The 27559-nt window shown below is 41.2% G+C and overlaps 1 protein-coding gene and 1 long non-coding RNA gene across 7 annotated transcripts in view; one reads left to right on the forward strand and one right to left on the reverse strand.

Moving 5' to 3' along the window:
- Positions 1-8006: 8006 nt before the first annotated feature.
- Positions 8007-27559, forward strand: part of PTGER3 (prostaglandin E receptor 3) — a 230868-nt gene continuing 211315 nt past the window's right edge. For 4 of the 6 annotated variants that reach the window (XM_061411597.1, XM_061411595.1, XM_061411599.1 and 1 more), the window contains exon 1: positions 8008-9148. In XM_061411597.1, coding sequence (XP_061267581.1) covers positions 8255-9148 — 894 coding nt within the window. In that variant the 5' untranslated portion in view covers positions 8008-8254. Of the gene's footprint in view, positions 9149-27559 lie in introns of all 6 variants that reach the window. The other 2 variants (XM_061411600.1, XM_061411598.1) reach the window with 2 other exon arrangements.
- Positions 11214-26888, reverse strand: LOC133244426 (uncharacterized). Its single transcript, XR_009735401.1, has 4 exons — positions 26555-26888; positions 17453-17541; positions 14724-14999; positions 11214-11392 (listed from the first exon to the last, which is right to left on the reverse strand). It is a non-coding gene; the product is annotated as an uncharacterized LOC133244426 (long non-coding RNA).

Consider the following 27559-nt stretch of genomic DNA (forward strand, 5'->3'; position numbering starts at 1 on the left):
TTGGAAGCACAGGCATACGTTGGAGATACTGCTGGTTCAATTCCAGACCACCACAGTAAACCAGGTATCACAGTAAAGTGACTCACATAAACTTACTGGCTTGCTAGTGCATATAAATTATGTTTACCCTATACCAAAGTCTGTTAAGTGTGTGATATTATGTCTAAAAGGACAATATACATACCTTAAGTCTAAAATACTCTTATTTTTAAAAATACCATTTTCTGATGGTGCAGGATTGCCACCAATCATCTATCTAAAAATGCAGTATCTGAAACTCAAAGCACAATAAATGCCTGAAAGTCATGAAGTCAAGCATACTCTCAATAAGGGGGACTATGTTTCAGTTCCTGGAGAGGGGAGTATCTACATATATTAAGCAGGTTTGCCTCTTTTTTACTCATTTATTTACTCATTTATATCAGTATGGGCCTGTGTATATTTACATTTGAATTATATTCAGGATTCCATTATTTTATTGGTCAGATTGTTCCAGTTAGCCATTGGGAACTGTTTTACGTTGACTCCTGTGTTTTTGACATATCACCATCCTTTTGTCTTTTGAGCAGTCTAATTTTTGATAATACAGATGTTGTAGGCTCATATCTTCCCTGTCTCAGCCATCAATCAGTCATTTCTCCAAGGAGTTCTGGTGGTTCTTATTGAAGAATGATATTTAGAAAGTAAGATCTAGATTCTAGGCTATATAGAAATTTAGTATATGATAAATGGTATTTAAGAGAAGAATTATGATTTACTTAATAAATAGTGCTAGTTAGCTTAATAAGGTGGAAGTTTAACTTTTTTAATAAAAATTAAATCTATTTGATTAAACATTATTAAAGCAGTATTTTCCAAAATGTAATGAGTATAGAAATTAAGGAGAAACTTTAACTTTCTTAAGCAATAATCCTAAAATCATAAAGGGAAAGATGAACATTTTACTGAACAAATTTTCTACATATGGTAGTAAACATGACACAAAAAAGAAAAATGATAGGGTAGGAAAATAAGAAACAGGTGATGGGTATCTAAATATCCAAAGAGCTCCTGCGAATTAATAGCATAATGATAATCCAATGGGCAGTGCACAAAAATCAACGAGGAAGTTAATAGAAATGTGAAAATGGATTTAACTTTACTAGTTAGGGAGATCCAAACTAACAGTAAAATATATTTTACTCAGATTGTAATTCAGAGCCTGCAAACAAAGCAGCAGGAATCCATGTATTGTAAGTGAATGTATCTTTGTATGAGCATAAAGAAAAATCTGAAGTCATACACCACAACCTGTTCATATTGGTTAGTTTGGAAGTAAAATTAAGGACAGGTGTAGAAAATATCACTAACTTTTAAAAATATATGGGCTTCCCTGGTGGCCCAATGGTAACGAATCCGCCAATGCAGGAGACAGGTTCAATCTGTGATCCAGGAAGATCCCACATGCCTCGGGGCAGCTAAGCCCGTGTACCACAACTACTGTGCCTGTGCTCTAGAGCCTGGGGCCCATGCACTGCAACTCCCGAAGCTCGCATGCTCTAGAGCCTGAACACCGCAACAAGAGAAGCCACCACAGGGCGAAGCCTGCACACGGCAAGACTCAGCACAGCCATAGCAATTTTTTAAAATAAAATCTACATGCTATTTAAGCTTTGCTTAGCTTATTTTGTCACAATAAAATTTAAAATGATAAAACCAAGACAATTAAAAACAGTAGCAGTAGATTAGGTAAATGATGGCAGTGACCTGAACCAAGATAGTAGCTGTGGAGATGGAGACAGTGAATGTGTATTTTGGAAATATAATTAATATTACTGGATAATGGATTGGAAAAGAGAAACAATGGAAAATGAAGAGTCAAGGATGGCCATTTGATTTCTGGCTTGAGTTTGTGGATGGCATTATTATACATTGCAATGGGGAAGACTCAGGTATAACCAGGAGTGGGGAAGAAAATTTGAAGTTCCATTTGAACATACTGTGGTGTTACTGGGTTATCCAAGTGGGATGACAGTCACTTGGATAAATGAGGCTAGAATTCCAGGGGAAGTATAGGCTGTGGATACAAATTTGGGATCTATCAATCCTCTCCTAAGGATTTATCATGATAAAAATAAGCCCCACAAATGTACATACCAATAAATATAAAAATGTTATTGTAATTGCTGCTAATAACAAAAAATTATAACCTAAACATTCAGAAAAATTATGCTCCAAACATTCAAGAAAAAAAAGATTGTTCCTGGTATTTAAGACTATACAGAATTTCTATATATAATGACCAAAAGTAATAATCACATTTGTTAAATGATCAAAAGACAAGAAAAAGCTGTAGGAGTACTTCTAGTAACAATGAGAGGGTAAAGAAATCAGAATTTTTCTCCTATTTTAATTTAGAAGGTTTATAGTCTTAAGATTAAATAAATTTGTTTAATGTATGAAACTCTGTGTGTGGTGTGAGGTAAGGATTGTGTTCATTTTTATTTGCATATAGGTATCCAGTTTTCCCAGCACCATTTGTGAAGACTTTACTGAATTACCTTAACACTTTGTTGAAAATTAACTGAATTTGCATTTATGTATGTATGTGTGTATACATATCTTTATATTTCTGTGTATGTATGTATATATGTGTATATATATATATATATATATACACACATACATATCTATATAAAGTGGGCTTCCCAGGTGGAACTAGTGGTAAAGAATCCACCTACCAGTGCAGGAGACACAAGAGCCGAGGGTTCCATCCCTGGGTTGGGAAGATTCCCTGGAAAAGGAAATAGCAACCCGTTCTAGTGTTCTTGCCTAGAAAATTCCATGGACAGAGGAGCCTGGTGAGTTATCATGGGGTTGCACAGAGTCAGACATGACTGAGCACACACACATCTATATAAAGTTCAATGGAATAACATAAGCATATTATTCCATTGAACTGCATGTATATCATTATGCCAATATCACTGTCCTGCAAATAACAATTATAAAGTCTGGTTAAAAGATTTAAAACAACTATTTAAATTTATTGGAAAGCATTCAAAAGCACACAGAGCTAGGAGAAAAAAATAATCTCAAAAAAACTGCAACTGACAGGAGTAAGAATTAAGACTTCTGGTCTTTTGGACTGAGGTGATATCCAATCCTCATGACTATCTCATAGGAAATAGTAGTAGAGAAACTGCCCTCATTGGCAAAAAGTGCAAGAGATGGGAGTTCACGTTTAGAAAAACCACTGAGATTTAAATAGGAAATTCAAATAATGAGAACCACAGAAAGTGAACTAGAACTTCTGCCCAAATCTACATTTGACAGCCAAACTATATGTGAATGACAGAATCGCCCTGGAACCTAATTTTAAAAAGCAAGCTGAAGCTTCACAGGCTTGAAATACCAGGGCACAGCCCCAAACTGACAAAACAGCTAGAAATCAGAAGACACCCCCGCTATAAGCAAATAAACCAGACAGAATGATCCCCATCACTGAACAATCAACAAATCATATAGGTATGTTGTTGTTCAGTTGGTAAATCATGTCTAACTCTTTGTGACTCCATGGATTGTAGCATGCTAGGCTCCTCTGTCCTTTGCTGTCTCCCAAAGTTTGCTCAATTCATGTCCATTGAGGCAGTGATGCCATCTAACCATCTCATCCTCTGCTACCCCCTTTTTCTTTTGCCTTCAGTCTTTCCCAGCATCAGGGTCTTTTCCAATGAGTTGGCTCTTTGCATTAGATAGGATAGATCAATTCACAAGAAACCAGGCTTAAAGAGCAGTCATGAAGAGACGAGATAACAGTAGCTGCCTATCAGTGGAGAGAAAATGTTAGCATTTTGAATCCAGGCACATTAACTGCCAAAAGGACCACCCCATCACCACCAAATCAGTAATCTTCAGAAGAAATGAAATTCACAGTCACTACAGTATATGAATGGTAATGTCCAGTTTTCAGTTAAAAATTACTAGGCATATAATGAAACAAAATTTGGAAAAGAGGCAGTCAATAAAAAGGACTTAGGGTATCAAGATAATTGATTTAGAAAAGACTTAAAGTGTCTATTTTGTTGAACTATTAATTATATTGATTAATGTTTGAGAGCTACATCTACCTTGTGTTCCTGAGATAAATCTTACTTGATCCTGAATACTATATACATTTTTCTACTTTTTCTTCAAAACTGTACATTGTTTCTAAAATTGGGTTTCTTGATTTGCATGACATCACAAAAGCCACTGAGTTTAGCATTCTTTCTTCTGTTATTTTGGGTAAAATATCAAGAGTTTCCATTAAAATATAAACTCCATAAATGTAGAAACTTTTGTTTTTCTTGTGTCCTTGACGACTGTATGGTGTCTGACATAGTGTGGGTGCTCACTATTTATTTATTTTTGGCTGCACCATGCAGCATGTGGGATCTTAGTTCCCCCACCAAAAATTGAACCTGCATCCCCTGCATTGGAAGCAAGGAGTCTTAACTACTAGACTGGTAGACAAGTCTCAATACTTATTGAATAAATGACTTGAAAACATTCTGAAATTAGTAGTTGGCTCTATAGAGTAAGAACTGCAGATATTTTCAGATAATCAAGGGCTTGATTGTGTGAAACTATTAATTTTTCCAGTTCAGTTAGTCATGTCTGACTCTTTGCTATCCCATGGACTGCAGCACACCAGGCTTCCTTGTCCATCACCAACTCCCAGAGTTTGCTCAAACTCATGCCCATTGAGTTGGTGATGCCATCCAACCATCTCATCCTCTGTTGTTCCCTTTTCCTCCTGCCTTCAATCTTTCCCAGCATCAGGGTCTTTTCCAATGAGTCAGTTCTTGCATCAGATGGACAAAGTATTGGAGCTTCAGCTTCAGCATCAGTCCTTCCAGTGACTATTCAGGACTGATTTATTTTTTTTTAATTTATGTCTATTTTAAGATTTCCTGATAGAAGTTCAGTAGAAGTATATACAATAAATTCATCAGCACTTGCTAAGTACTGACATATGTCAGAAATTTTAAGATGTAAGATACAATAGGGGATTTAAATTTATGGACTAAAATCACTTCTAGGCATAATATCAGTTAAACATACATAACGGGTGAATGCATGCTTTAATATCTTTTCAAAAGTTTTTGAATATGTGGTCTTTCAGTTACCTTACTCTATAATTTTAATCCTCACTGAAATATTGGTTAGACAGACATTCAAAGAAAGACAGAATGACAATAGTTATGTTAGGCCCCTATGAAAAGTATCAGAGGTCCTTAAGCAAAGCATGTATTGTTCAGAAATTATATAGCATGTTATTAACCTTTGGGTCACTAGAGGGCGGTGATGTTCCAGACCAACATAATTCAGACTATTGCTGTTCTGACACCAAGAAGCGTGGATCCGGGGACATTCTGTGCCAGCATTCTATAGTGACACCTCAGATCCTCCAAATTACTTGTTTTCAAGGTGAATAACTACAAAACAAACAACTGAGGATAAGACGAAGCAATCAATACACAGAAAGGAGGAAAGTGTTATACAAAAATTCTGAAATGTAGTACATTTAAGGCATTGGTGGAGGTGAGTTAAGAGAGGGTAACATTAATTGATACTATATGCCCTTATACTTTTAACTCTTATGTAGTCTAACTGGTGTGTACTGCAGTGAGGGTAAGAAAAGTTTCAAAGAGGTCAAACATTCATAAATAAAACAATAACTTTTGATGTCACTGTATATTGGCTTTGGGTTTTTTTTTTTTTTTTTGATGTATAAATCATGAAAAGGTCTTAAATTTTAAAATAAATATACAGTTACAGTAGAGTTTTATTGCTATAACATTAAATTTTTATATCTACTTTACAGTTACACTAGAGTTTTATTGCTATAACATTAAATTTTGATATGTACTTTCAATCCAATGCTTTGGATAAAACTTGTATCAGAATACCATCAAATATTATTTTAAAATGACACTTCAGAAAAACATTTTCACAAATATGAGTTTAAGACTAATTAAAACTAATAAAAGCTTGGGGGAAGATTTAAAAAATGAACCACTTCTCTATTTCTTCTTAGTTGTTCTCATTAGACACATGGCATTACAAATAAATTTCAAAAAAGTAAAAGAAAAAAGCTAAAACACGAAATTAGTGATGTGATTAATGCATGTTGTGAAAATAGAGTTTACGTTTTCTTTTTGCTTTTTCTCCTTTAAAAACTATATAGGCCTATAATGATTTTGTTTTTCAGACTCTCATACAGAGACAAAACAACAGCATAGAAAGAATGCAAGGGAATATATTCCATTCTCATACCCTACCACTATTTTACATCCAATAAGGAGATCAACTAAGCTGGAAAAGACAAACAACTGAACTGACCCAGTCTTGCTCTGAAAGTCTGAGTAATGGTCTTCATAGGGCTGAGTAAATGGGCTTCCCAACTGGCTCAGTGGGAAAGAATCCGCCTGTGATACAGAAAACGTAGGAGATGCCGCGGAGTCCATCCCTGGAACAGGAAGCTCCCCTGGAGGAGGGCATGGCAACCTGCTACAGTATTCGTGCCTGGAGAATCCCATGGATAGAGGAGCCTCACAGGTTACAGCCCATAGGGTCGCACAGAGTCGGACATGGGAAACGACTGAGTTGAATGATTAGATCTAATTTCTTAAATATGAGGAAAAATGAAGTTCGAAAATAATTTTTAAAATCTTTCCATTTCCCGACAAGATGAAAAGGCAGAAAAACTAGACTCTCCCTAGATTTGAGAACTGCTGGTCTTATCACCTGTTTAGAGTGGTTACGGTATCTATGCAAAGAATACTGTGCTTCAGATAAGAAGTTGGAGACTGGAGAATTGCTGAAAGACTTGGGCACATCCTTTAACTTCGGGAGCCTCAGTTACCTCACCTTAAAGGGGGAGTAATAACAATACTTGGAGGATGTCTGGGGAAAAATACGGAAATGGTTGTGAAACATAAAATATTGGCTTAGTAAAAGATGTTACTAGGCGATTATGCCCATTTTCACTAAATGTGAAGACCTTCATAACATCTAAATGCAATTTCTAGTCCTAATTGCATAAGAATGGTCCAAGGTGGAGAAAGATGGCTTTGTAAGAGTTTGCCTTGTTTCTCTGCCCCACCTCCCCTCACTCAAACAGGCTAGCAGCCTTTGATTTCAATATTTCAGATGTGCTGAGACAATGAAATAGTGAGTGCCAGCCACCTGCCTCTAGCCCCTTTTGCCCTAACTAACTTTTAAAATATTTTTAATTAATTAATATATGTATGTATATTTAATGTTAAGGAAGGAGAATTTAGGCGGGTGATGGAAGGGGTTGGTAGTTGGGATTTCTTTATTTTTGAATCTGACAGTCTGATTTTGTCTTCCTGTACCCTATTCCCTTAAATCTTATGGCACTATTGGTTTTTCAGTTTCAGTGCGCCCCTGGGGACAGAGCAACCTGGCCTGCTTAAGATCATGCGAGAGTCCCAAAGCAGAAAGGGAAAAATGTTCACGCTCATCTACGTATCAGGAGTGTGGTTTGCCTAGATTGCTCAGGGTCAGGTAGGTAAGATAACACTTGCCAGGGTTACAAAAGAGCGTCGGGAGGAAGATCCGGTCCTTGAGCGAGCCTCTGTGGATGGAGAAGGAGGAAGGCAAACACCTTGGCAACTTGCCTGAGGTGGGGTAGCCGAGGGAGACCTTTTATCCCCAGCCTCTCCACGAACTCTCCTCTGGCAGAGAACCTGAAGAGGCGCGGGGCCGCGCGGGGCAGCCTAGCTGGGCTGCCACTCCCGGCAGGAGCTGGGCCATTTCTAGAGGAGTCCTCCGGGGGCGGAAGGATGTTCGGAGCCCAGGCAGCCAAAGCAGTGATCAAGCCGCAGCGAGAAAGAGAGAGGGGGAGAGAGAGAGAGAGAGAGGGAGGGAGGGAGGGAGGCTCTCTGCTGCCTCTGCATCCTCCTCCCACTGCACTTTGGCCCACGCCCACGGGCGCCCCGCCCCCCTCGGGCTTATAGCAGGCGCCCGGGCACCTCCGGACGCCTGGGAGCCGACGGCACGGCTGCCTGCTTGGCCTGGGAGCCCGGGCGCCGCCGCCTTAGTGGCGAAGTGAGGCGGCGGCTGCGCCCCGCATCATGGAGGGCAGCCTAGCTGCGACCCCAGCCCCAGCCCCGGTCACCACCGACAGCCGCCGCCTCCTGCGCCGGGTCTGCCGGCTCTCGTCGCAGTTCTCAAGGTGCCGTCCCTTCCTCACCTCCAAGGCAATATGAAGGCGACCCGAGACCACGCGAGCGCTCCTTTCTGTACGCGCTTCAACCACTCCGACCCGGGCATCTGGGCGGCCGAGCGCGCCGTTGAGGCGCCAAACAACCTCACGCTGCCCCCGGAACCCAGCGAGGACTGCGGCTCGGTGTCCGTAGCCTTTTCGATGACCATGATGATCACCGGGTTCGTGGGCAACGCGCTGGCCATAACGCTCGTGTCGAAGAGCTACAGGCGCCGGGAGGGCAAGCGCAAGAAGTCGTTCCTGCTGTGCATCGGCTGGCTGGCGCTCACCGACATGGTCGGGCAGCTGCTCACCAGCCCGGTGGTCATCGTCCTCTACCTGTCCCACCAGCGCTGGGAGCAGCTCGACCCGTCGGGGAGGTTATGCACCTTCTTCGGCCTGACCATGACTGTCTTTGGGCTCTCCTCGCTCTTCATTGCCAGCGCCATGGCCGTCGAGCGGGCTCTGGCCACCCGGGCGCCGCACTGGTACTCAAGCCACATGAAGACCAGCGTCACCCGCGCCGTGCTGCTAGGCGTATGGCTGGCCGTGCTCGCCTTCGCCCTGTTGCCGGTGCTGGGCGTAGGTCAGTATACTATCCAGTGGCCCGGCACTTGGTGCTTCATTAGCACCGGGCCTGGGGGCAACGGGACTAACTCCCGGCAAAACTGGGGCAACGTTTTCTTCGCTTCTGCCTTTGCCATACTGGGGCTCTCGGCGCTGGTGGTCACCTTCGCCTGCAACTTGGCCACCATTAAGGCCCTAGTGTCCCGCTGCAGGGCCAAGGCCACGGCGTCGCAGTCCAGCGCCCAGTGGGGCCGAATCACGACAGAGACGGCCATCCAGCTCATGGGGATCATGTGCGTGCTCTCGGTCTGCTGGTCGCCGTTGCTGGTAGGTAGTTCCAGGGCTTGGGGAGTTCGGGGTGGGCGCGTGCGCGCCGGCGGACAGTGAAGACTTTGAGAAGTGACAGCACCTGCAGGGGCGTGTCTGCAAGCAGAGAACTTTGGAGAGGGCTCTACCTGCGCTGTCTTGGTCTCGGCTTCAGAGCGTAGCTCATTTACTTGCTGAGCACCTTCCAAGGGCAAGGCATCGCATTAGGCTCTGGCTGTGCACGCCTGGAGACCCCAGGGGTGCTCACATTCTAATCTGAGAGAGTAAGAAGATACCCACGTGTTCACTGCTGGTGCAGAAACTGGTTTCTCCCGGGAGTACTAGGAGCAGAATAGAATGGCGATGACAACTCTAGCCCGGTACTCTGGGTTTTCTCCTTATTTCATATACCTCTCGCAAGTTGAGTCGATTTTCACTCTGCAGAAGTACTTTACCGGCGGCCCCCTACCCCGCAGACAGGCACAGCCTCTGAGCTAGTGCGCGTCCTCCCGCAGCAGCCGCCGCTCGCTTTGCTAGCAGGCAGACGCGAGGCAGGAGAGTGAAGGGGCTTCTCGCCCTCGGCCAGCCTCCGTCCTTTGAAATTGCGCTGCGCCCTCTAGGAAGTGCTAGAACCCACGGTCATCCCGTGGGCCCCGAGGCCTACTAACTCCCTCGTACCAGCTTTTGCTTGTCCTTGTGATCACTGCACGGGGCTGATGGCAAGGCCCTTTCTGGGATAGGACGTAGAGGTTTCTGCACTTAGCAGCTCCTCACGGGGCCCACAGCCCGGGAGCAAGTGACGTTTCCACATTCTCCTTGTCTAACACCCGTTCTTACATCTTAGTTTCCAGGTTTTCTTCCGCAGTCCGTTTAGCTCGACATTTGGTGTAAGTGCTATTTACTAATTCCTGATGAATGGTTGCTTTTTTAGGCCCCCAGCAACCTGGCTCAGTAAATATTCCTGCAAGAGCGATCTGGTCATTGTGACAAGGTTACAACAGATGACATATCAGACCTAGAAATTTATTAGACAGTTGTGAAAACTCCTTGAATCTATGGCACAGTTTTCAGAAACCACCCACGTATAGGGTTTTTTTTTTTTTTTCCTTTTTTCTTGTTTTCGCTTTTATCTGTATCTTGCAGCTTACGGAATCTTAGTTCCCCCACTAGGGATCCAACCGGTGTCTCCTGCATTGGAATCTTCATGGCAGGACCATAGAAGTCCGGAGCTTTTCTTTTTTTAATTGTGATAGAATACACATGAAAATTCCTATTAGTTTACATTAACATTGTCGTACACCATGTACAATTTTAAAATCTTTGTACTTTTTAACAAAACTGTAGTTCCTTTTCTCCTCTCACCCAACCCCACCCCAGCCCCACCACTCCTGCATTTGACAACACCGATATTCCAGAATACTCTTGTTTAATTGTGTAGTAAATATATTTAGAGCAGGAGTCTTGGCTTAGAATGGATCATAGGTGGTGACAAGGAGAGTTATGTTGGGACCTCATAGCCCACAAATCTCTGTAAGGTTTCAGTTCTGCATTCCAGAAGCTAGAAGTCAGGCTGATGTCATCACCGTGGCTTATCAAAGCCAGCACCAATTTTAGACATATTTACTTCTACTGTGTGTAGGTAGCCAAATAGAAGAAAAAAAGAATTCTAAATAATAAGCACTTTACGATAATTGATAGTTAATGTAGCTTTAAAGGCAAATAGAGTATTTGAATTTTTCACAACAGTCATTTGAGTCCCACATATTTGAGTTCTATCACACTTTTTATATGTGTGCTCTATGTATCCAAGGAAAAAGGTAAATCATATGAATAAAATGCTTACACATACAGTTAACCAGACTTATAGTTGTTGCTTTCTTTTTAAGTAGAAGAGAAAATAAGCAGTGTGTTTTTTATTTCAAAACTGTGCTTCTAATATGATGGGCACAGTGGTCTTATGAAGACTTTAGATCAGTTCTGAAAACTGAAACCTGGGATGACCAAACTCACTCTTAAGAAACCCTGTATTTGGAATTCATCTTAATTTCAATTAATATTTGCATATAAACTTCATTGGTTTGCAGCATTTTATCAAAGTTTATTGGGTCAGTTCTCATAAAAACATTAAACAAATTCAACATGTGATCATATCAAAGACAAGAAATTCGTGGTTTTCAAAATAGGTATTTTTTTAACTAAAGGAATTATTCTGTCTTCTGTTTTGTGTACCACTGAAGTTAAATCTCCAAATATCTTCAGAAAGATCTGCAATACAAAGTTGGAATTATTTCAAAGGAAATAAAATGGCAAAACTGCTCTCTTAAAAGGTTAGGGAATTGTAAGAATGAAAACACTAGAATTTAGTGAACTGAATTTTTAGTGTATTAATGCTGAAATGAGAGGGTTTTTTAAAAAATATGTTTTTCCTAATTATAAAATATAGATTCTCTGTTAGCTTTTAAAAAAAAATGGGCAAAGGGTACTAATCTAATTATTCAAAATTCTTACTTAAAAGGATTCTGAGTGTATCTTATCTTGGAGGACTAACGTGATGATAATAATGTTCAGTTGTCACTGCTGAAAACCTTAGCAGAGAATAGATACCATAATAAGAAAACATCCCAACTGCTGCAAATTCCTGCTGTGTAAATAGGAGCTGTTGCTCGGTTTATCTGGTTTAAATAGAGGTTTATCTATGGTGGAAACAAAAGCTTTTAAACTTTTTCCTCCAGAAGCTATACAATAGAAAATCTGAAATTAAGTGAGAATACAGTGGGAAGTGATGTCACCATTGATAGATGACCTACACCTCTTAGTCAATATAAAGCATCAAATTCTGTTGAAATCAGTCAATTGGCTCAGCAGTGCAATCTGTTTGACTTATTATCATTAGATTTTTTTATGAACTACGATCACCAAATAGTCCAGTTGTTTGACATGATAGCCAGGTTTCCAGAAGCAGGAATAACCCGAGGCTGTTGTTCAGAGGAAGCCATGACGACAGTTTGTACTTTTGTACACCTGGTGCTCCTCAAACAGGTACAACAGCTACAATACTAATACTGTAAGGGACTAATACTGTAGCCATCTTAAAAATAGTAGACGAAAAGCTATCTACACTATGAAAACAGATAATGAGGAACAGAGTTTCTCATCCACAACTTGGAAACTGTATAAAAGCAGCCTTAGGCACTTTGCCTTTAATCTTGAACCAGCAAATTCCCTGCTCAATAGCCACAGATGTGGGCAGAGATGCTTTAACTCAAGGAGATATTTTTGCAACATAGATGTAGTGTTTTTTAAGTTTAAGGAATCACTGACATTTTTTGACATAGAAAATTTGCCTTAAATGCACTACATGTGATAAATAGATGCAATAGGTTATTTTACAGAAGTAATGGTGTTTTATAGTGTTATAAAAATAACAATATTAGAATATTGTTAAGAATATTAGAACCAGATTTCTAATTCAAGATATTTGACTCTAAGTTTATTTTTAATCTTTTTTCTGTTGTATTGATTTGTTTGTTTGACTTAGCTAAAAGCCAGCAATTCTAGTGCTAATCATAGTACTGGGGAAATTATATATCCTTTTAAAATGCAAAAGTAGAGCTAATAGTTATCTAAGGTCTTTTTCCATGTGTTATGCTCAGTTTCTCTTATTTGGGAGAATCATGGTTTAAAGACACAGAATGAAAAAATTGAGAAGGAGACTTCTTGGTCAATTGTACTTTTGTAAGAATGGGGTTTCCAGTAGTCATGAATGGATGTGAGAGTTGGACTGTAAAGAAAGGGGGCAGTGCCAAAGAATTGATGCTTTTGAACTGTGGTGTTGGAGAAGACTCTTGAGAGTCCCTTGGACTGCAAGGAGATCCAACCAGTCAATCCTAAAGGAAATCAGTCCTGAATATTCATTGGAAGGACTGAGGCTGAAGCTGAAACTCCAGTACTTTGGCCACCTGATGAGAACTGACTCATTGGAAAAGACCCTGATGCTGGGAAAGATTGAAGGCAGGAAGAGAAGGGGATGATAGAGGATGAGATGGGTGGCATCACCGACTCGATGGACATGAGTTTGAACTAGCTCCAGGAGTTGGTGAAGGACAGGGAGGCCTGGTGTGCTGCAGTCCATGGGGTCACTAAAAATCAGACATGACTGAGTAACTGAACTGAACTAAAGAGTGGGGGCTTCTGAGTGACTTGGGCTTTTGGACACTATACGTAAGGAGATAGCAGATTATCTAAGTGATATATCCAGAAGCAAATATAACTTGAAGATTAATGAGATAAATCAGGGCTTAAAATGTAGGTTTTTGTATCTTGAGTTTATTAAAGAGAGCCAAGAATTAAACAAATTCTTAAGCCATCTTATTTGAAGACATTCAGATGGTCTAGAGTTGTAGCATACGTGTGACTCATTGGACTTTCTCCTTTGAAAAATCTGTAAAGGTCAATAACTCAATTATGAAAGTTTCCATAGGATCATTTTTCTGGGAATTACACTCAGGAATATCCACTATAGGCATTTGTAACAGAGGATGATTGATGATTTGTCTAGGGGAGCTGAGAGGTGGTAGTGAGAGGTACTGGGTGTCATGTTCAATTTTCAGTCCTTGCCTTGCAGAGCTAGAAAGCAGGGAGAGAAGTTCTCCTTCAAACTCCTCACATGGGTAGCACTTTTATAGTCAACCAGTGTGGCAATGGCACCCTACTCCAGTACTCTTGCCTGGAAAATCCCATGGACAGAGGAGCCTGGTGGGCTGCAGTCCATGGGGTCGCTGAGAGTCGGACATGACTGAGCGGTTTCACTTTCGCTTTCCACTTTCATGCATTGGAGAAGGAAATGGCAACCCACTCCAGTGTTCTTGCCTGGAGAATCCCAGGGATGGGGGAGCCTGGTGGGCTGCCGTCTATGGGGTCGCACAGAGTCGGACACGACTGAAGCAACTTAGCAGCAGCAGCAGCAGTGTTCTACATGCATCTCTTTCACACTTGGAAAGTCTTGGAATCTACAACTGTAGCATGTCATATTCTGAATCCCTCTTTTCCCTCAATTCCTTATCATAGAAGTAAATAAGTGGTTTGTATTTCAATTCCTGCCTTGCTTCTTGAGAATTATTAGATGGCCTCTTAAGTCCTTCTTTTCCCTAGAAAAATTCTAATTTTCAGAGATTAATGAGGGTAACCCAAGAAGGGACCTTATTTTTCTTGGGGTTCCTCTTATATCTTGTCTCCTTGTTTATTTTATGGTAAACATAGTAATTCATCCTTACACAGAAATGACAATTGGACAGTGTGTGACTTTTTTAAATGAGAGGGATGCACACTCACGCATGTGTGCACACATATGCACACATATACACACACGCGGAAATAACACTGTGGAGTAGTGACTCTGCTCCCTTTATTCGGAACACTTTGGTCTCCATTTTCCAACTTTACACCTCACCCCTCAGCCATTCAGGACAACTGCCAAGCAGTCACTGTCTTGGATTGGCTAAGGTCCCAAGTTAGCAGTGACTTTGTTAGAGGAACCTTCCTTGAGCCTCTTTAGGCTTGGTTGGGTGCTCCAGCTGTTTGGTCCCACAACACTTACCTTGCAGATCCGGTGTCTTGATCTGAGTCACACTTTACTGAACATTCTGGTTAACTGACCTCCTGAGGGCAGATATAGTAACTACCAGTAAATTGTTCTTTTCCTAGGAACTATCATGATGACCAGCCATACACAATATGTCCAGTACAAGCCTATTGAGTGAATATCTGAGCACATAAATCAGAAGACAGGTTCTTGTCCCAGTGACATAACACAATCCTCTGTGTGACCTTAAACGGCTTGCTTGATATCTTTGTGAACACTTTTCTTTTTTTCCTGTAAAATAGGAATAAAAACACCAACTCAACTTATTTCACAAGATTGTAATAAAAAGCAAAATAAATGTATGTGAAAATAGTTGAGACTATTTCTTCCATATTAAGAATACTACTGTGATGTTTTATAGATGACAATGTTGACTTCTTGTCTTCAGATAGACCTTTCTCCCAGGAAACTGGAGAAAAGAGAGACGTGATGTTTCACAGCTTGATTAGTTATAATTAATTGGTGGGGAAATGTGGTGGAGAATGTAACTTTTCAGAAAAAAAATTAAGAAAACGGGCAAATAAATATTGTAAGATAAATATTTGTAAATCTTTGCAAGGTATAGTAATTCATCCCTGCTCCCTGCCTCCGTCACCATCACCATTCTCTCAGCTCTGGGATGCTTTCCCCCTCACAACTGCCAGTTAACTCTCTAAACCTAAAACATGCTGGATTCCACCTCCCCTTCCTTTGAACTTGGAGGAGTACCCACCACCTCATGCTCTGAAGACCTCTGTCTAGAATATGTCCCTTATCTTTCCAGTCAGGGACTCCATGTGCTCAGACCTGTCCTCATGTAAATGAGTTGAATTAACTGTGCATTTAGTTGCTATCCTAGCTCAAATCATTCTGCAGACCTCTTAAGGCTAGAGCCTGTGCCTTGGTTGTCCTCATCTCTTCACAGGTGATCCAGTGTTGGGGCTGCACAGATTCTCCACCACTGACCCATAGTCCAGAACTGAGTTTACATGAGCCTTAAATCAGACCAAAGCATGAGAAACACACAGTTGTAAACTGCCTCACAGTTAGTCTAGGTCCTGACAAGGCATTAATATTATTTGTAGTCTGCAAATAACACAAAGTGTAATTTTCCCATCCAGTAGCCCTCCTAGAATTCTCTTGGGCATCATTTATAAGGAGAACATTTCAGCATCTGGTCTAGTCACCTATTCAAAATCAGTATTTTATTTTACCCTTGCTGATTTTTATGATAGGTGTTTGAGGACTATAAACCTAAACATGAAAGATGGTGGCAGAGATAGAAGAGGAAGCTTGATTTTTCTCACTTTAATTCTGTTGAAAAGAAATTAGGTACTAATTTAGATAAGAGTCATATCATATAGTGAAGTGAAAGTCGCTCAGTCATGTCCAACTCTTTGTGACCCCATGGACTATACAGTCCATAGAATTCTCTAGGCCAGAATACTGTAGTGGGTAGTCTTTCCCTTCTCCAGGGGATGTTCTCAACCCAGGGATCAAACCCAGGTCTCATGCACTGCAGGCAGATTCTTTACCAGCTGAGCCACAAGGGAACCCCAAGAGTCATATCATGTAAGTACAGGATAAATTTTACACCAAACAAGATTTTTACAAATATTGGTAATACAAAGACAGAAGGTCAAGTTGGAGCTGGAAGTATACTTATTTTAAGCAACTTTTTTAGTTAAAAAAAAAATATATATATATATATATATATATATATATATATATATATTTGACTGTGGTAGATCTTAGTTGTGGCATGTGGGATCTAGTTCCCTAAACAGGAATGGAACCTGGCCCCCCTGGATAGGGAGCACAGAGTCTTAGCCACGGGGTCACCAGGGAAGTTTCCTATTTTAAGCAATTATTGATCTAATAAAAATCAAATATAATTTTAAGAACGTACTTTTCACTAATCCTTTATTTCCTTTAAGTAGATTTGATCTTTTTGTTCCTCTTTCTGAATATTCAGTGTGTTATTTTCTGTGCTTGAGAACATGCTGCTGTTGGTATGACTCATGAGCATTTGGAAAAAGAAGTATGCTGTTAATGCTGAAAATACTGAAAGAGAGATTCTAAAAAATACGGTGTGTTTTGAAGAATTCACCAGTCCAATAAAATGGAGCTTTCATTGTGGTCTTGATATACGAAATTTCCCTGATAATGTTCTACCACTTTGGGTCAAGTAGAGCACACACATCCGCATTTCCCTAATTAATCCAGTGCCTTGGCAGTCAATGGCACAAACAGCAGTCAGTGATTAAGTGACCTCTGCCTCTGTTTCATAAGAACAAGAGAAAGCTATTGAAAAGCAGATGGAAGGTAGAGAGAGCAAAAGGCACAGAGCCCGCGGTTCTCGTCTTGGCTTTTCTACCAAAGGATAAAAGTCATCCTATCTTTCTGGTTTTCCCTTTCCTCGTGAGTAAAATAAAAGCACTTATCACTCTAACCTTGTTTTCCGTTCTGACTTCCTGTGGCTCAAAATAGATAAAATCATCCCTTTTAGACATACCATATTAGGTATATGGGGGGAAATACCCAAAAACGTCTTAAGAATCATAGAAATGTATACAAATGAACAGAGTAGATCATGCATTCTGTTATATAATTATTCTGTAAACATGTATTGAGTGCTTGCTTCATGTCTGCCTCTCTGGTGATACAGTGATGATAGGGTAAGGTTGAAGATATTGAGCAGTTACCTGGCTCTAAGGGGCAGTCTTCATGTCATGTTCCACGTGAAGGACAGTCCTTGTGGAGCCGGGTGCCATCTGTGCTGTATTTGGTAGCCCTGAGCGTAAGCCAAACAGACATGCTAGCTTCTTCCATGAAGCTTTCAATCTACTAAGGTAGACCCACAGAGAATAAACCATTGATCCAGTAAACAGATGTAACCAGTCTGGTGGGTCATCACCCTGGTTGCCTTTCTGCCACATGGTGCAGCTGCTGCAGGCTGATCTTGTCTGGGCTGAAGGGCGGTGCTGGTCCACTGGCACCGTGAAGCCCTCATGGAGCATGTCCCTGCCCAGGTTGCAGTGGGTCTGTGCTTGGGCGCCATTGTTAGGAATCACATTCATTCACACCCTCTAACTTCAGCCATGAAGCTCAGCAGCAATTTTCTGAAGCACAACCACTGTACTAGAATTAAGGACACAGAGAGCGGCTGGCCCCTGGCCACATACTGCCTGGAACCTCCTTCTGGGGTCCTTAGAGTCTGGGTTGTACTCAGACGACTTTCTCACAAGTTTGTCTTTCTCTTCCAGTAAATTTTCTTTTAAGACATTCCATGTCTTCTCCCTCTACTGAATGCAGCCAAAGTTGCTCTCTACTAAGTTTCTTGGCTTCAGATAGTGGGAGAGGAGGTTAGATTTCTCTGCTTTTTTTTTTTTCTCCCAGAAAATATGATAAATATGATGGTCTACTTCTTCCCAGGTAACCAGCAATTTATACCGGGGGTGTTGTATGGATTTCCTTTGTTGTACCACACAACTCTCTGCTATGAAAACCAACTCAGTCAACATTTACCAAAGTGAATGTTTCTTATTTCTGTAATACCTGCTCCAATGTGACTTGCTCTGCCCACCTGAACAGGGAAGAGCAGGGCAGCTTCTGGCATCCCCCTACATACATCATGAAAACAATGCATGTGTGTATGGAGTCACTTCAGTTGTGTCTAGCTCTTTGCGACTCTGTGGACTATAGTCCTCTAGGCTTTTCTGCCCGTGGAATTTTCTAGGCAAGAATACTGGAGTAGGTTGCCATTTCCTTCTCCAGGGAATCTTCCCAAACCAGGGATCAAACCGGTATCTCTTCTGTCACCTGCATTGGCAGGCAGGTTCTTTACCACTGCGCCACCTGGGAAGCCCACATTAAAACAATGGACGTGTTATAAAGGCAAGAAAAAGGTGCTTTGGCAAAGTGTCAAGGAGGACCTTCTTTTGATGCATTGGTGAATGTGTGGGTGGTTAAAGAGGATCTCCCTAAGAAGACATCATTTATGGGGAATCTTGAAAGTTGGTACATTGAGGAAGAAAAAGCAACTTGTGAAACTCTCAGTGTAGCAAAGAGCTGGAAGCATTTGAGGAACTTAAAGAGTGCCAGAGGGGTACATTAGCATGAATAAAAGGAACAGTAGCTTTAAGGTAAAGCTAGGAAGGGAGGCAGGGCCAGACCATGCAGAACCTTGTTATTTTTGTTTGGGAGTTTATAGATTTTTTTCTTAAGTATCTTGGAAAACAACTAGCTTTGAGTGAGGGAGTGATTTGATCTGCTTTGTGTATTAAGAAGATTCAGGCTGCCTTATGAATTAGAAAAGATATCAGAGCCCTTGAGTTCTGAGCTCAGATGGAGATGTAGAGACATTAATTAAAAAAAAAATTTTTTTCCTTAAGTGTTGCTTTAAAAGGAGAGACAAAGCTTGGCATAGAATTGACAGTGGGAGTGGAAGTCTGTGCAGAAGCACGGGGAAAAATTGAGCCAGGTGTGCTAGGATTGGTAAGCAAATATGTTTTGGTTGAAGTGTTTGAGAATGTCAAGAAATATTATGAGTCAAGTAAGGACTGAGGAGTAAAGAAGGAAGGAGTGCATTGGTAGATTGCCTTGAAGATTAGAAATAGGAATTTGCATTTCATCTTGGGCAAGTTGTATTGCTTGTCTGTACTTCTGTTCCATATTTGTAAAAGAAGAGGGTTGACCTTATAAAATTTCTTGATTTATAAAGGGTCATTTAGTAAAATAACTCATCTAATGCTTGATCTATTTCTAGAATATTCTTGGTGAAATTTTCTGTTTTGTTTGAATACCTTTACTTATTGGAAATTTATTGCTTTTTAAGGGGCACAAAGAATTTTCTTAGAGTTTCTTTCTCTCTCTCTCTTTCTCTCCCTTCCTGCCTCCTTTCCTCTCTTTCTTCCTTTCTCTTTTATGGTCAAACATAGTACTAATAATATATGTAAAACAGTTAAACACCATATCACACTTAATAAGCACTTAATAACTGGGCTTCCCCAGTAGCTTAACAGTAAAAGAATCTGCCTGTGATGTAGGAGCTGCAGGACACACAGGTTCATTCCCTGGGTGGGGAAGATCCCCTGGAGGAGGGCATGGCAAACCACTCCAGTATGCTTGCCTGGAGAATCCCATGGACAGAGAAGCCTGGCAGGCTGTAGCCTATAGGGTTGCCAAGAGTCAAATACGACTGAAGCAACAAAACATGTGTGTACACACGCATATTGGTTGAACTGAAGTGCTGCTAATTCTAGTTCTTGGTTTATGTGGAACAATACTAAATTTAATTAGAGATATCTTTTATGTTTCATGGAGAAGGAAATGTTAACCCACTCCAGTATCCTTGCCTGGAAAACCCCATGGACAGAAGAGCCTGGCAGGCTACAGTCCATGGGGTCACAAAGAGTCAGATACAGCTGAGCAACTTCACTTTCACTTTTGCTTCACTTTATTTTTAAAGTTATATGACACTATACTTCTCAATTAAGTATCAAGGAGTTCTACTAAATCTTTGTAAATAAACAGTAAAATAACGTGAAATTATCTTGACAACGTCAGGGACAGGAGCCATGATGTATTAATTCATTTAAGTGACACTTACCATCAGTTGTGTGCAAGACACTGTACTATGACCTGATAGAGCAATGGCACAGTCCTTGTCCTTAAGGAATATGTTGTTTACTGAATGATTTCCTGGAGAAACTTGAGGTTGTGACTCAAAGAAGCAATGTTATTTTTCTTTATCAATTATGAATATAGGAAAAAAAGTTGGGACCATTCAGAATTTATTTACCTATTCATGTGTTCAGTGATTGTTTACTGAGTACCTACTATGTGTCAGACACAGTTCTAGGTGCTGGAAATAAAGCAATGAAATAAGCAGACTAGCTTCCTGCTCTCAGCAAACATGCATTCTAGGGGAAGGAGAAAGTCAATAAATTAGATGAGAAGTCAGATTGTGGTAAATACTGTTAAGAAAATAAAGCATGTGATGTGATAGAGGAAGACTGGAAAACTTTTGTAGATGGAAACATCAGAGAAAGGTGCCTCTTAAATGAGAGGTAATATTTAAGCTGATATCTGAGGGAAAGGAAAGAACCAGGTACGAGTGATCTCCAGGAAGAATATTCTAGGTCGAGGAAACAGCAAAGGCCCTCACTTGGTAAGCTCAAGGGGTAGAAAGAAGTCCTGTGTGGCTGAAGTGAGATGGGTGTGGAGAAAGTAAGAGTCGGTGAATTGAGGTAGAGACAGTGTTGAGGGCCAGATTGTGTGAGGCCCTGTGGATGAGTTTTGATACTATTTTAAGAAAACGCTAGAAGATTTGAAGCAAGGGGAGTGACATTATTGGATTTATGTCTTTAAAAGATTCTTCTTGAAGCTGTGTGAAGACTGGGTTGCAGAAGGGCCAGAGTGGGCGTAGGGAGACCAAGTAGAAGGTATTGAAACTGTCCTGATGGGGAACGATGACAGCTGAGGTTGGAGTGGAGAAGTGAATATATTCATACAGAGTGTTTTGGAGATAGACTTTACAAGACTTTCTGCAATTTCTCTAATCCTTGTTCTGTGTCTCTGACAGGAACTAAGGTCCCATCTTCCTCTCTGGGCCTCTGATAAGGAAATGGCTATCTGTCCACAAATGACTTTCCATCTAGTTCCTTAAGGTGGAAGTGACTACTCCAAGCTAGTAATGGGCAGATTTAGAATTAAGTTCTATCTAATGGGAGCTATTTTTTTATTCTGAGATGCAAATTGGAATAGTCAGAGAGAAAGGGAAATAAGCAAAGTTTGCTTGTGAAATAGTAGGATGTTATAAGACTCATCATCCCTGAAGAAGATCCAGACCAAGCTAAAGCAAGCTAGTTTAAGGGGGAAAAAGGGAAGGGGGAGGTGGATTTCTTGGTTCATATAAATTGCTGGTGGTGCCAAGAGTGGAGGTGACCCTGTGGAAGACAAAGCCAGGACTCTCTGTATCTTTCACTTTGACTTCTTGCCTGTGTCAGAATCTCCAATTCAGGCTCTGTTTCTAAGGAACTAACCTTGGACATACTCTTGCAGCTCACTGGCCAGGTTCCATGTACTTTTGGTACATAGGTTTATATTTACAGTCTGCATGAAAGGGTTTGATTTTGCTATTTAAAATAATTTTTAAATTAGCTTTATTTCTGGTTGTCCTGGGTCTGCGTAGTTGCACGGGCTTTTCTGTAGTTGTGGTGAGCAGAGACTGCTCTCTAGTTGCCGTGCGCAGGCCTCTCATTGTGATGGCTTCTCTTGTTGCAGAACACAGGCTCTGGGGCACATGGGCTCAGAAGTTGCAGCTCTCGGGCTGTAGAGCTCAGACTTAATAGTTGTGGCGCACAGGCTTAGCCACTCCACGTCATGTGGGATCTTCTCTTCCCTGATCAGGCATTGAACCCCTGTCTCCCACATTGGCAGGTTGTTTCTCCACCACTGAGCCACCAGGGAAGCCTTAATTTTGCTTTTATAGCAATACAGTATTTCAGGGACTATGAAGCACTGTTTCAACAAAATTTTTCCTCCCTCCCTCCTTTTTCTTTGCTATTTATTTATTTAGCAAATATAAGAAAGAGTTATATGCCACATAAAGTTTCAGGACTCCACTTCATCTTCAAAGACATTGTGAGTTTTGTTAAATTACAATTAAGGATTTAGACTTAGAGAATTGTCCAGAAGTGAGTTGGGTATAGCTTGAGGTTTCCAGTGGGACAGAAGTAGGTATATAAGTTTCTGAAAGCTCACAAGTACGCCATCAACACTACAGAGAGGCAACAAGAAAAGGAAAAAAGAAATTTTTCTTGATTTTCCCATAAAGGATGAATTGCAGTCTGGGTTTGATGCTAACCTGTCAACTTTCGGTATAAACTATTGGATATACTAATGACCAACATTCTGGGTGGCATATTTTTGAATTCATTTGATGGTAATAATTTTCTCAAGTATAGATTAAGGATTTTCCTGGATCCACAAGATAAATTTCTTAACTTCTTCAATTTTGTTCTATAAAAAATATTAGGGGATGTCTTGATTTTTTTTCCTCTTGCATCTATTTCTTATTAAATCGTGTTGTAGGTCAATTTCAGGAAGCATGAGAATACCCTCTGACTTCAGAGCTCTAGTCTTCTCCTTCAACTTAATATTTGGTCACAAACAATAGAGTCTAACACTAAACACAAAGGGCATATGTGAAAAAGGATACTGGGGGCTCACAGTGTCCATAGAAAGCTGGCAGCTTTGGAAGATAGGCAGGACACAGGCTGTTCTAAATGCTGAGCCATCAGGCCAAGATCCTACTGCAAAACAGTTTCTGTTGCTCTTTGTGTCCTGGGAGCAAACCTGACTGCTTTAGCTTGGGTTTTTTGCCTCCTGGCCAAATAAAGATGTTACTAGAAGAAGGATCAGGCAACTGCAGCAACTTGTTTTGAAGTAGGACCTGTTAGTGAGAGGTAAGTGCTAGGATTTCTCTCCCACCTAGAATACATCGGAGAAGGCAATGGCAACCCACTCCAGTACTCTTGCCTGGAAAGTCCCATGGATGGAGGAGCCTGGTGGGCTGCAGTCCATGGGGTCGTGAAGAGTCGGACATGACTGAACGACTTTGCTTTCACTTTTCTCTTTCATGCATTGGAGAAGGAAATGGCAACCCACTCCAGTGTTCTTGCCTGGAGAATCCCAGGGATGGGGGAGCCTGGTGGGCTGCCATCTATGGGGTCGCACAGAGTCAGACACGACTGAAACCACTTAGCAGCAGAATACATAGAAAAAGTTTTTCAAAATTGGGGTATTAATAACAAAAATAGGGGTTCGTTTTAACATCTAAATCATCCTTAGAAACATTTTGATAGTAAAGTTGTATTTTTTAAGTCCTGTGTGTGTGTGTTCGTGTCACTTATTGAGGAGTTAGAATGGCAGTGAAACTAATGGAGAGGAAGTTGAAAAGATCCACAAAACAAAGGACATACTTATTGAAAGCCTACTACATGCAAGCACCTGCTGCTGCTGCTGCTGCGTCGCTTCAGTCGTGTCTGACTCTGTGCGACCACATAGACGGTAGCCCACCAGGCTCCCCCGTCCCTGGGATTCTCCAGGCAAGAAGACTGGAGTGGGTTGCCATTTCCTTCTCCAATGCATGAAAGTGAAAAGCGAAAGTGAAGTCGTGTCCAACTCCTAGCGACCCCATGGACTGCAGCCCACTAGGCTCCTCCATCCATGGGATTCTCCAGGCAAGAGTACTGGAGTGGGGTGCCATTGCCTTCTCCTGCAAGCACTTGAGAATTACTTTATTATCTAATTTAATTTGCACAAGTTTATCAGTTTGGTATTTTTTTATCCCCATCTTTCAGTTGTACAAACTGTACTTTAAACAATCAGAAACCTTTCCCCAGTCCTACCCCTAGAAATTAGTAGAAGTTAAATTTTTTTATGCTGTTATAATCTCTTTCACATTCATTGTCTCTTCTTATTAGCCTACTGGTGGCTCAAATGGTAAAGAATCTGCCTGCAGTGGAGCAGACCTGTATTCAGTCCCTAGGTCAGAAAGATCTCCTAGAGAAGGAAATGGCTACCCACTCCAGTAGTCTTGCCTGGAAATTTCCATGGACAGAGGAGCCTGTCAGGGTACAGTCCATGGGATCGCAAAGAGTCAGACACGACAGGACTGAACAACTAACACACAAAATATTTTCAGGTTACTTCACTGAAAATGTCACACACAAAAAGAACAGATTGATTGAGAATGGTCAATGATCATGGAAACTGTCTGGGTCACATAATTATAGTGATTAAAGGTTTCCTGCAATATCTTTGTTGATTCATTAATTGATTGCCCTTCTTAAGAGCTTGGGTTTCTAGAGAACATACTGTGAAAATCCCCGTGGAAGTGACAAGAATTTTGATCTATAGCAAACTGTTAAAGGATTCCATTCAACACAGCGCCTACAATTTAGGAGGCTTTTTCTGTAAAGGGGCAGCATCAATTTCATCTGGTTCCTTCTGTCTCTTCAGATTTAGAAAACTCACATACATTGGTAAAGTTTTACTAGGCAAACATTTTTCAGCTAGTACAATTCACAAATATTATTCTTTTTACTAAACTATTTATAAAACAAATAAAACTGTTTATTGAGTTCTTTTTGCTTAGCGGGAAAGTGTTTGACTACAGTCAAAATTAGAAAATTTGTTTTGACAGTTTCAAAACTTCTAGCATAATACAATGCAATTGGGATTCTTGCAAACCTGCTTTTATCTGTTCCCTGCCTCCCCCCCTTAGAATTATAGAGAAGAAAAAGACCCCTACTGAACCTCAGTGTGTTCACAGTGATTCTATAATATGGAATTCAGGCATTTTTCCATCTAGCACTCTCTCACCCAGATTAAAAGGCTTCAGATTCCTTAGTTTAATCCTAAAAATCTTGGATTTGGCCATGTTTACCACTCATTTTCCATTCCTCCCCCAGCATCCCTACTGTTAGTTGTAGAAATCAATCTGTAGTTCCTAGAATAACTCGCAGAATTACACATTTAGAAGTGTGACCTCCATATTGCAAACCTCTCCAGAAACTTCTGCTATTTGGGGGGAAAGTGAAAGTGAAAGTCACTCAGTCGTGTCCAATTCTTTGTGACCCCATGGACTATATACACTCCATGAAATTCTCCAGGCCAGAATACTGGAGTAGGTAGCCTTTCCCTCTCCAGAGGATCTTCCCAACCCAGGTCTCCTGCATTGGTGGGGGGATTCTTTACCAGCTGAGCCACAAGGGAAACCCCTATTTTAGAGGAGGTGTGTGCTAAGTCACTTCAGTCATGTCAGACTCTTTTTGACCCCATGGACTGTAGCCTGCCAGGCTCCTCTGTCCATGGGGTTCTCCAGGCAAGAATACTGAAGTGGGTTGCCATGCCCTTCTCCAGGGGATCTTCCCAACCTAGGGATGGAACCCTTGTCTCATGTCTCCTGCACTGACAGGCAGTTTTTGTTTTTGTTTTTCCATCACATCCTAGATTTATTACAACTGGCCTGCAGGCAAGAGGAGAGAACTATTACATCGACACTTCAGTTCTATGGATACATCTTAAATAGAGGGAGAATTCAACCAAGAATACAGGATAAGCTATTCCCAAGCTCCAGGAAGCAGTCATGTGACTGAGCTGCATTTTTTACAGACAAATAAGGCAGTAGCCCCTCACATCAATTTTTGGACAGTTTTTATACAATATGCTTCTGTGGTACAGGAGAGAAATAATCAGAGCTCACAATGTAGTTTTTACACTATTGTCACAGTGTGTGAACACTGTACACCCTTTTGTTTTCAAAAGATACATTGTAATAAACTTGCCCTTGAGTTTATAGTTTGTAATAATCTATGATTAATACACTATAATTGCCTTTTTTATGTGGTCCTCCACATGAGAGAATGGTCAGATCAGCTCCTGGACAGTCAGCACTGTGTTCCTCTCCATCTGCATATGGCAAAGTGACCCCACGAGGAGCCAGACAGAAGGGTGACTGTGGAGATCCGGAGCCCTCCTGCGTCCCCGGGAGCCGTGGGGGCCTGGGTGAGTGGGGGTGGGAGGGCGATAGCTTGGCTGGTCGGGGCTTCCCCTCCAAGGCTGGGAAGTCTGGGGTTTCGATACCACCGGGGAGAAAACAGGAAGACCAGGTGAGTGGACCAACGCGAGAAACCACTGGTGAATTCTGAAATTGACGGGATGTAACCTTGAACAGCACCATTCTCCCTTAACAGTGTCTGTGACTGTCACCTGGGAGGAGACACAGCGACACTCACCGCTGATGGTTCGTCGCGGCATCTGCTGCGTCTCAGACCTCACCCGCTTTATGGTCGGGTGGGCATGAGCCGCTCACGGCGCTGCTGGACACACTTGACCGTCACACGGTCGCTGAACTCCAGGGTGGCCAGTGGGAGACCATGGAGACCCGGCTCACAGGGAAGGGAGGAAGAATACTAAAGTGGGTTGCCATGCCCTTCTCCAGGCAATCTTCCTGACCTAGGGATCAAACCCTTGTCTCATGTCTCCAGCACAGACAGGCAGGTTTATTTTTTACCACTGTGCCACCTGGGAAGCCCATTTTAGAAGACAGAGCTTTTCTAATCCTTGAGACTGATTTAAATGCCCTGCTTCTATACTCCATAGGCATGCACATACCCTTTTCATTTAATTCTGTACAGTTATATTTACAGTTGTCATAATATTTATTATGACAATAAGGATGATTGCCCACAGTAGACAAATGCTTACTTCACAATAGGCACTGAGCTAAGCATTTTGTAGACATAATCTCATTTTCTTCTGTCAACAACTCTACAAGGGTATAGTGTTATCTCTTTTTTCAGATGTTATCTCTTTTTTGAGATGTGAAGTAACTTTACTAGGGTCACAAAGTTAATGAACAGTGGAGATGACCCTCAAATCCAGATTTGTCTAGCTTTATAGCCTGTGTAATGAACTGCTAAATTAAATGGCCTCCCTCTTGTTAATATCCATGTATTTGTCTGATTCACTGTAAACTGCTAAAGAGCAAAGACCTTACCATATTTGTCTATAAATCTTCCTGGCCCGTAACAGCCACTCAATGAATGATTGTGGAATGAGTGAATGAAGAAACGAAATTGTAGTAAACTGGAGGGGACATGAGATTTAGGATCAGAAAATTAATTTAGAATCAGAAAATCATAAGTTTAGCCCTAAGTTTTACATATATTACATGGTTTATAAAGTTCACATAAACTTTTCAAGGCAGGAGACATTTATCTTTTTATTTTTTTTCTTTG

Source organism: Bos javanicus, chromosome 3 (assembly GCF_032452875.1).
Source record: "Bos javanicus breed banteng chromosome 3, ARS-OSU_banteng_1.0, whole genome shotgun sequence".
NCBI lineage: Eukaryota > Metazoa > Chordata > Mammalia > Artiodactyla > Bovidae > Bos > Bos javanicus.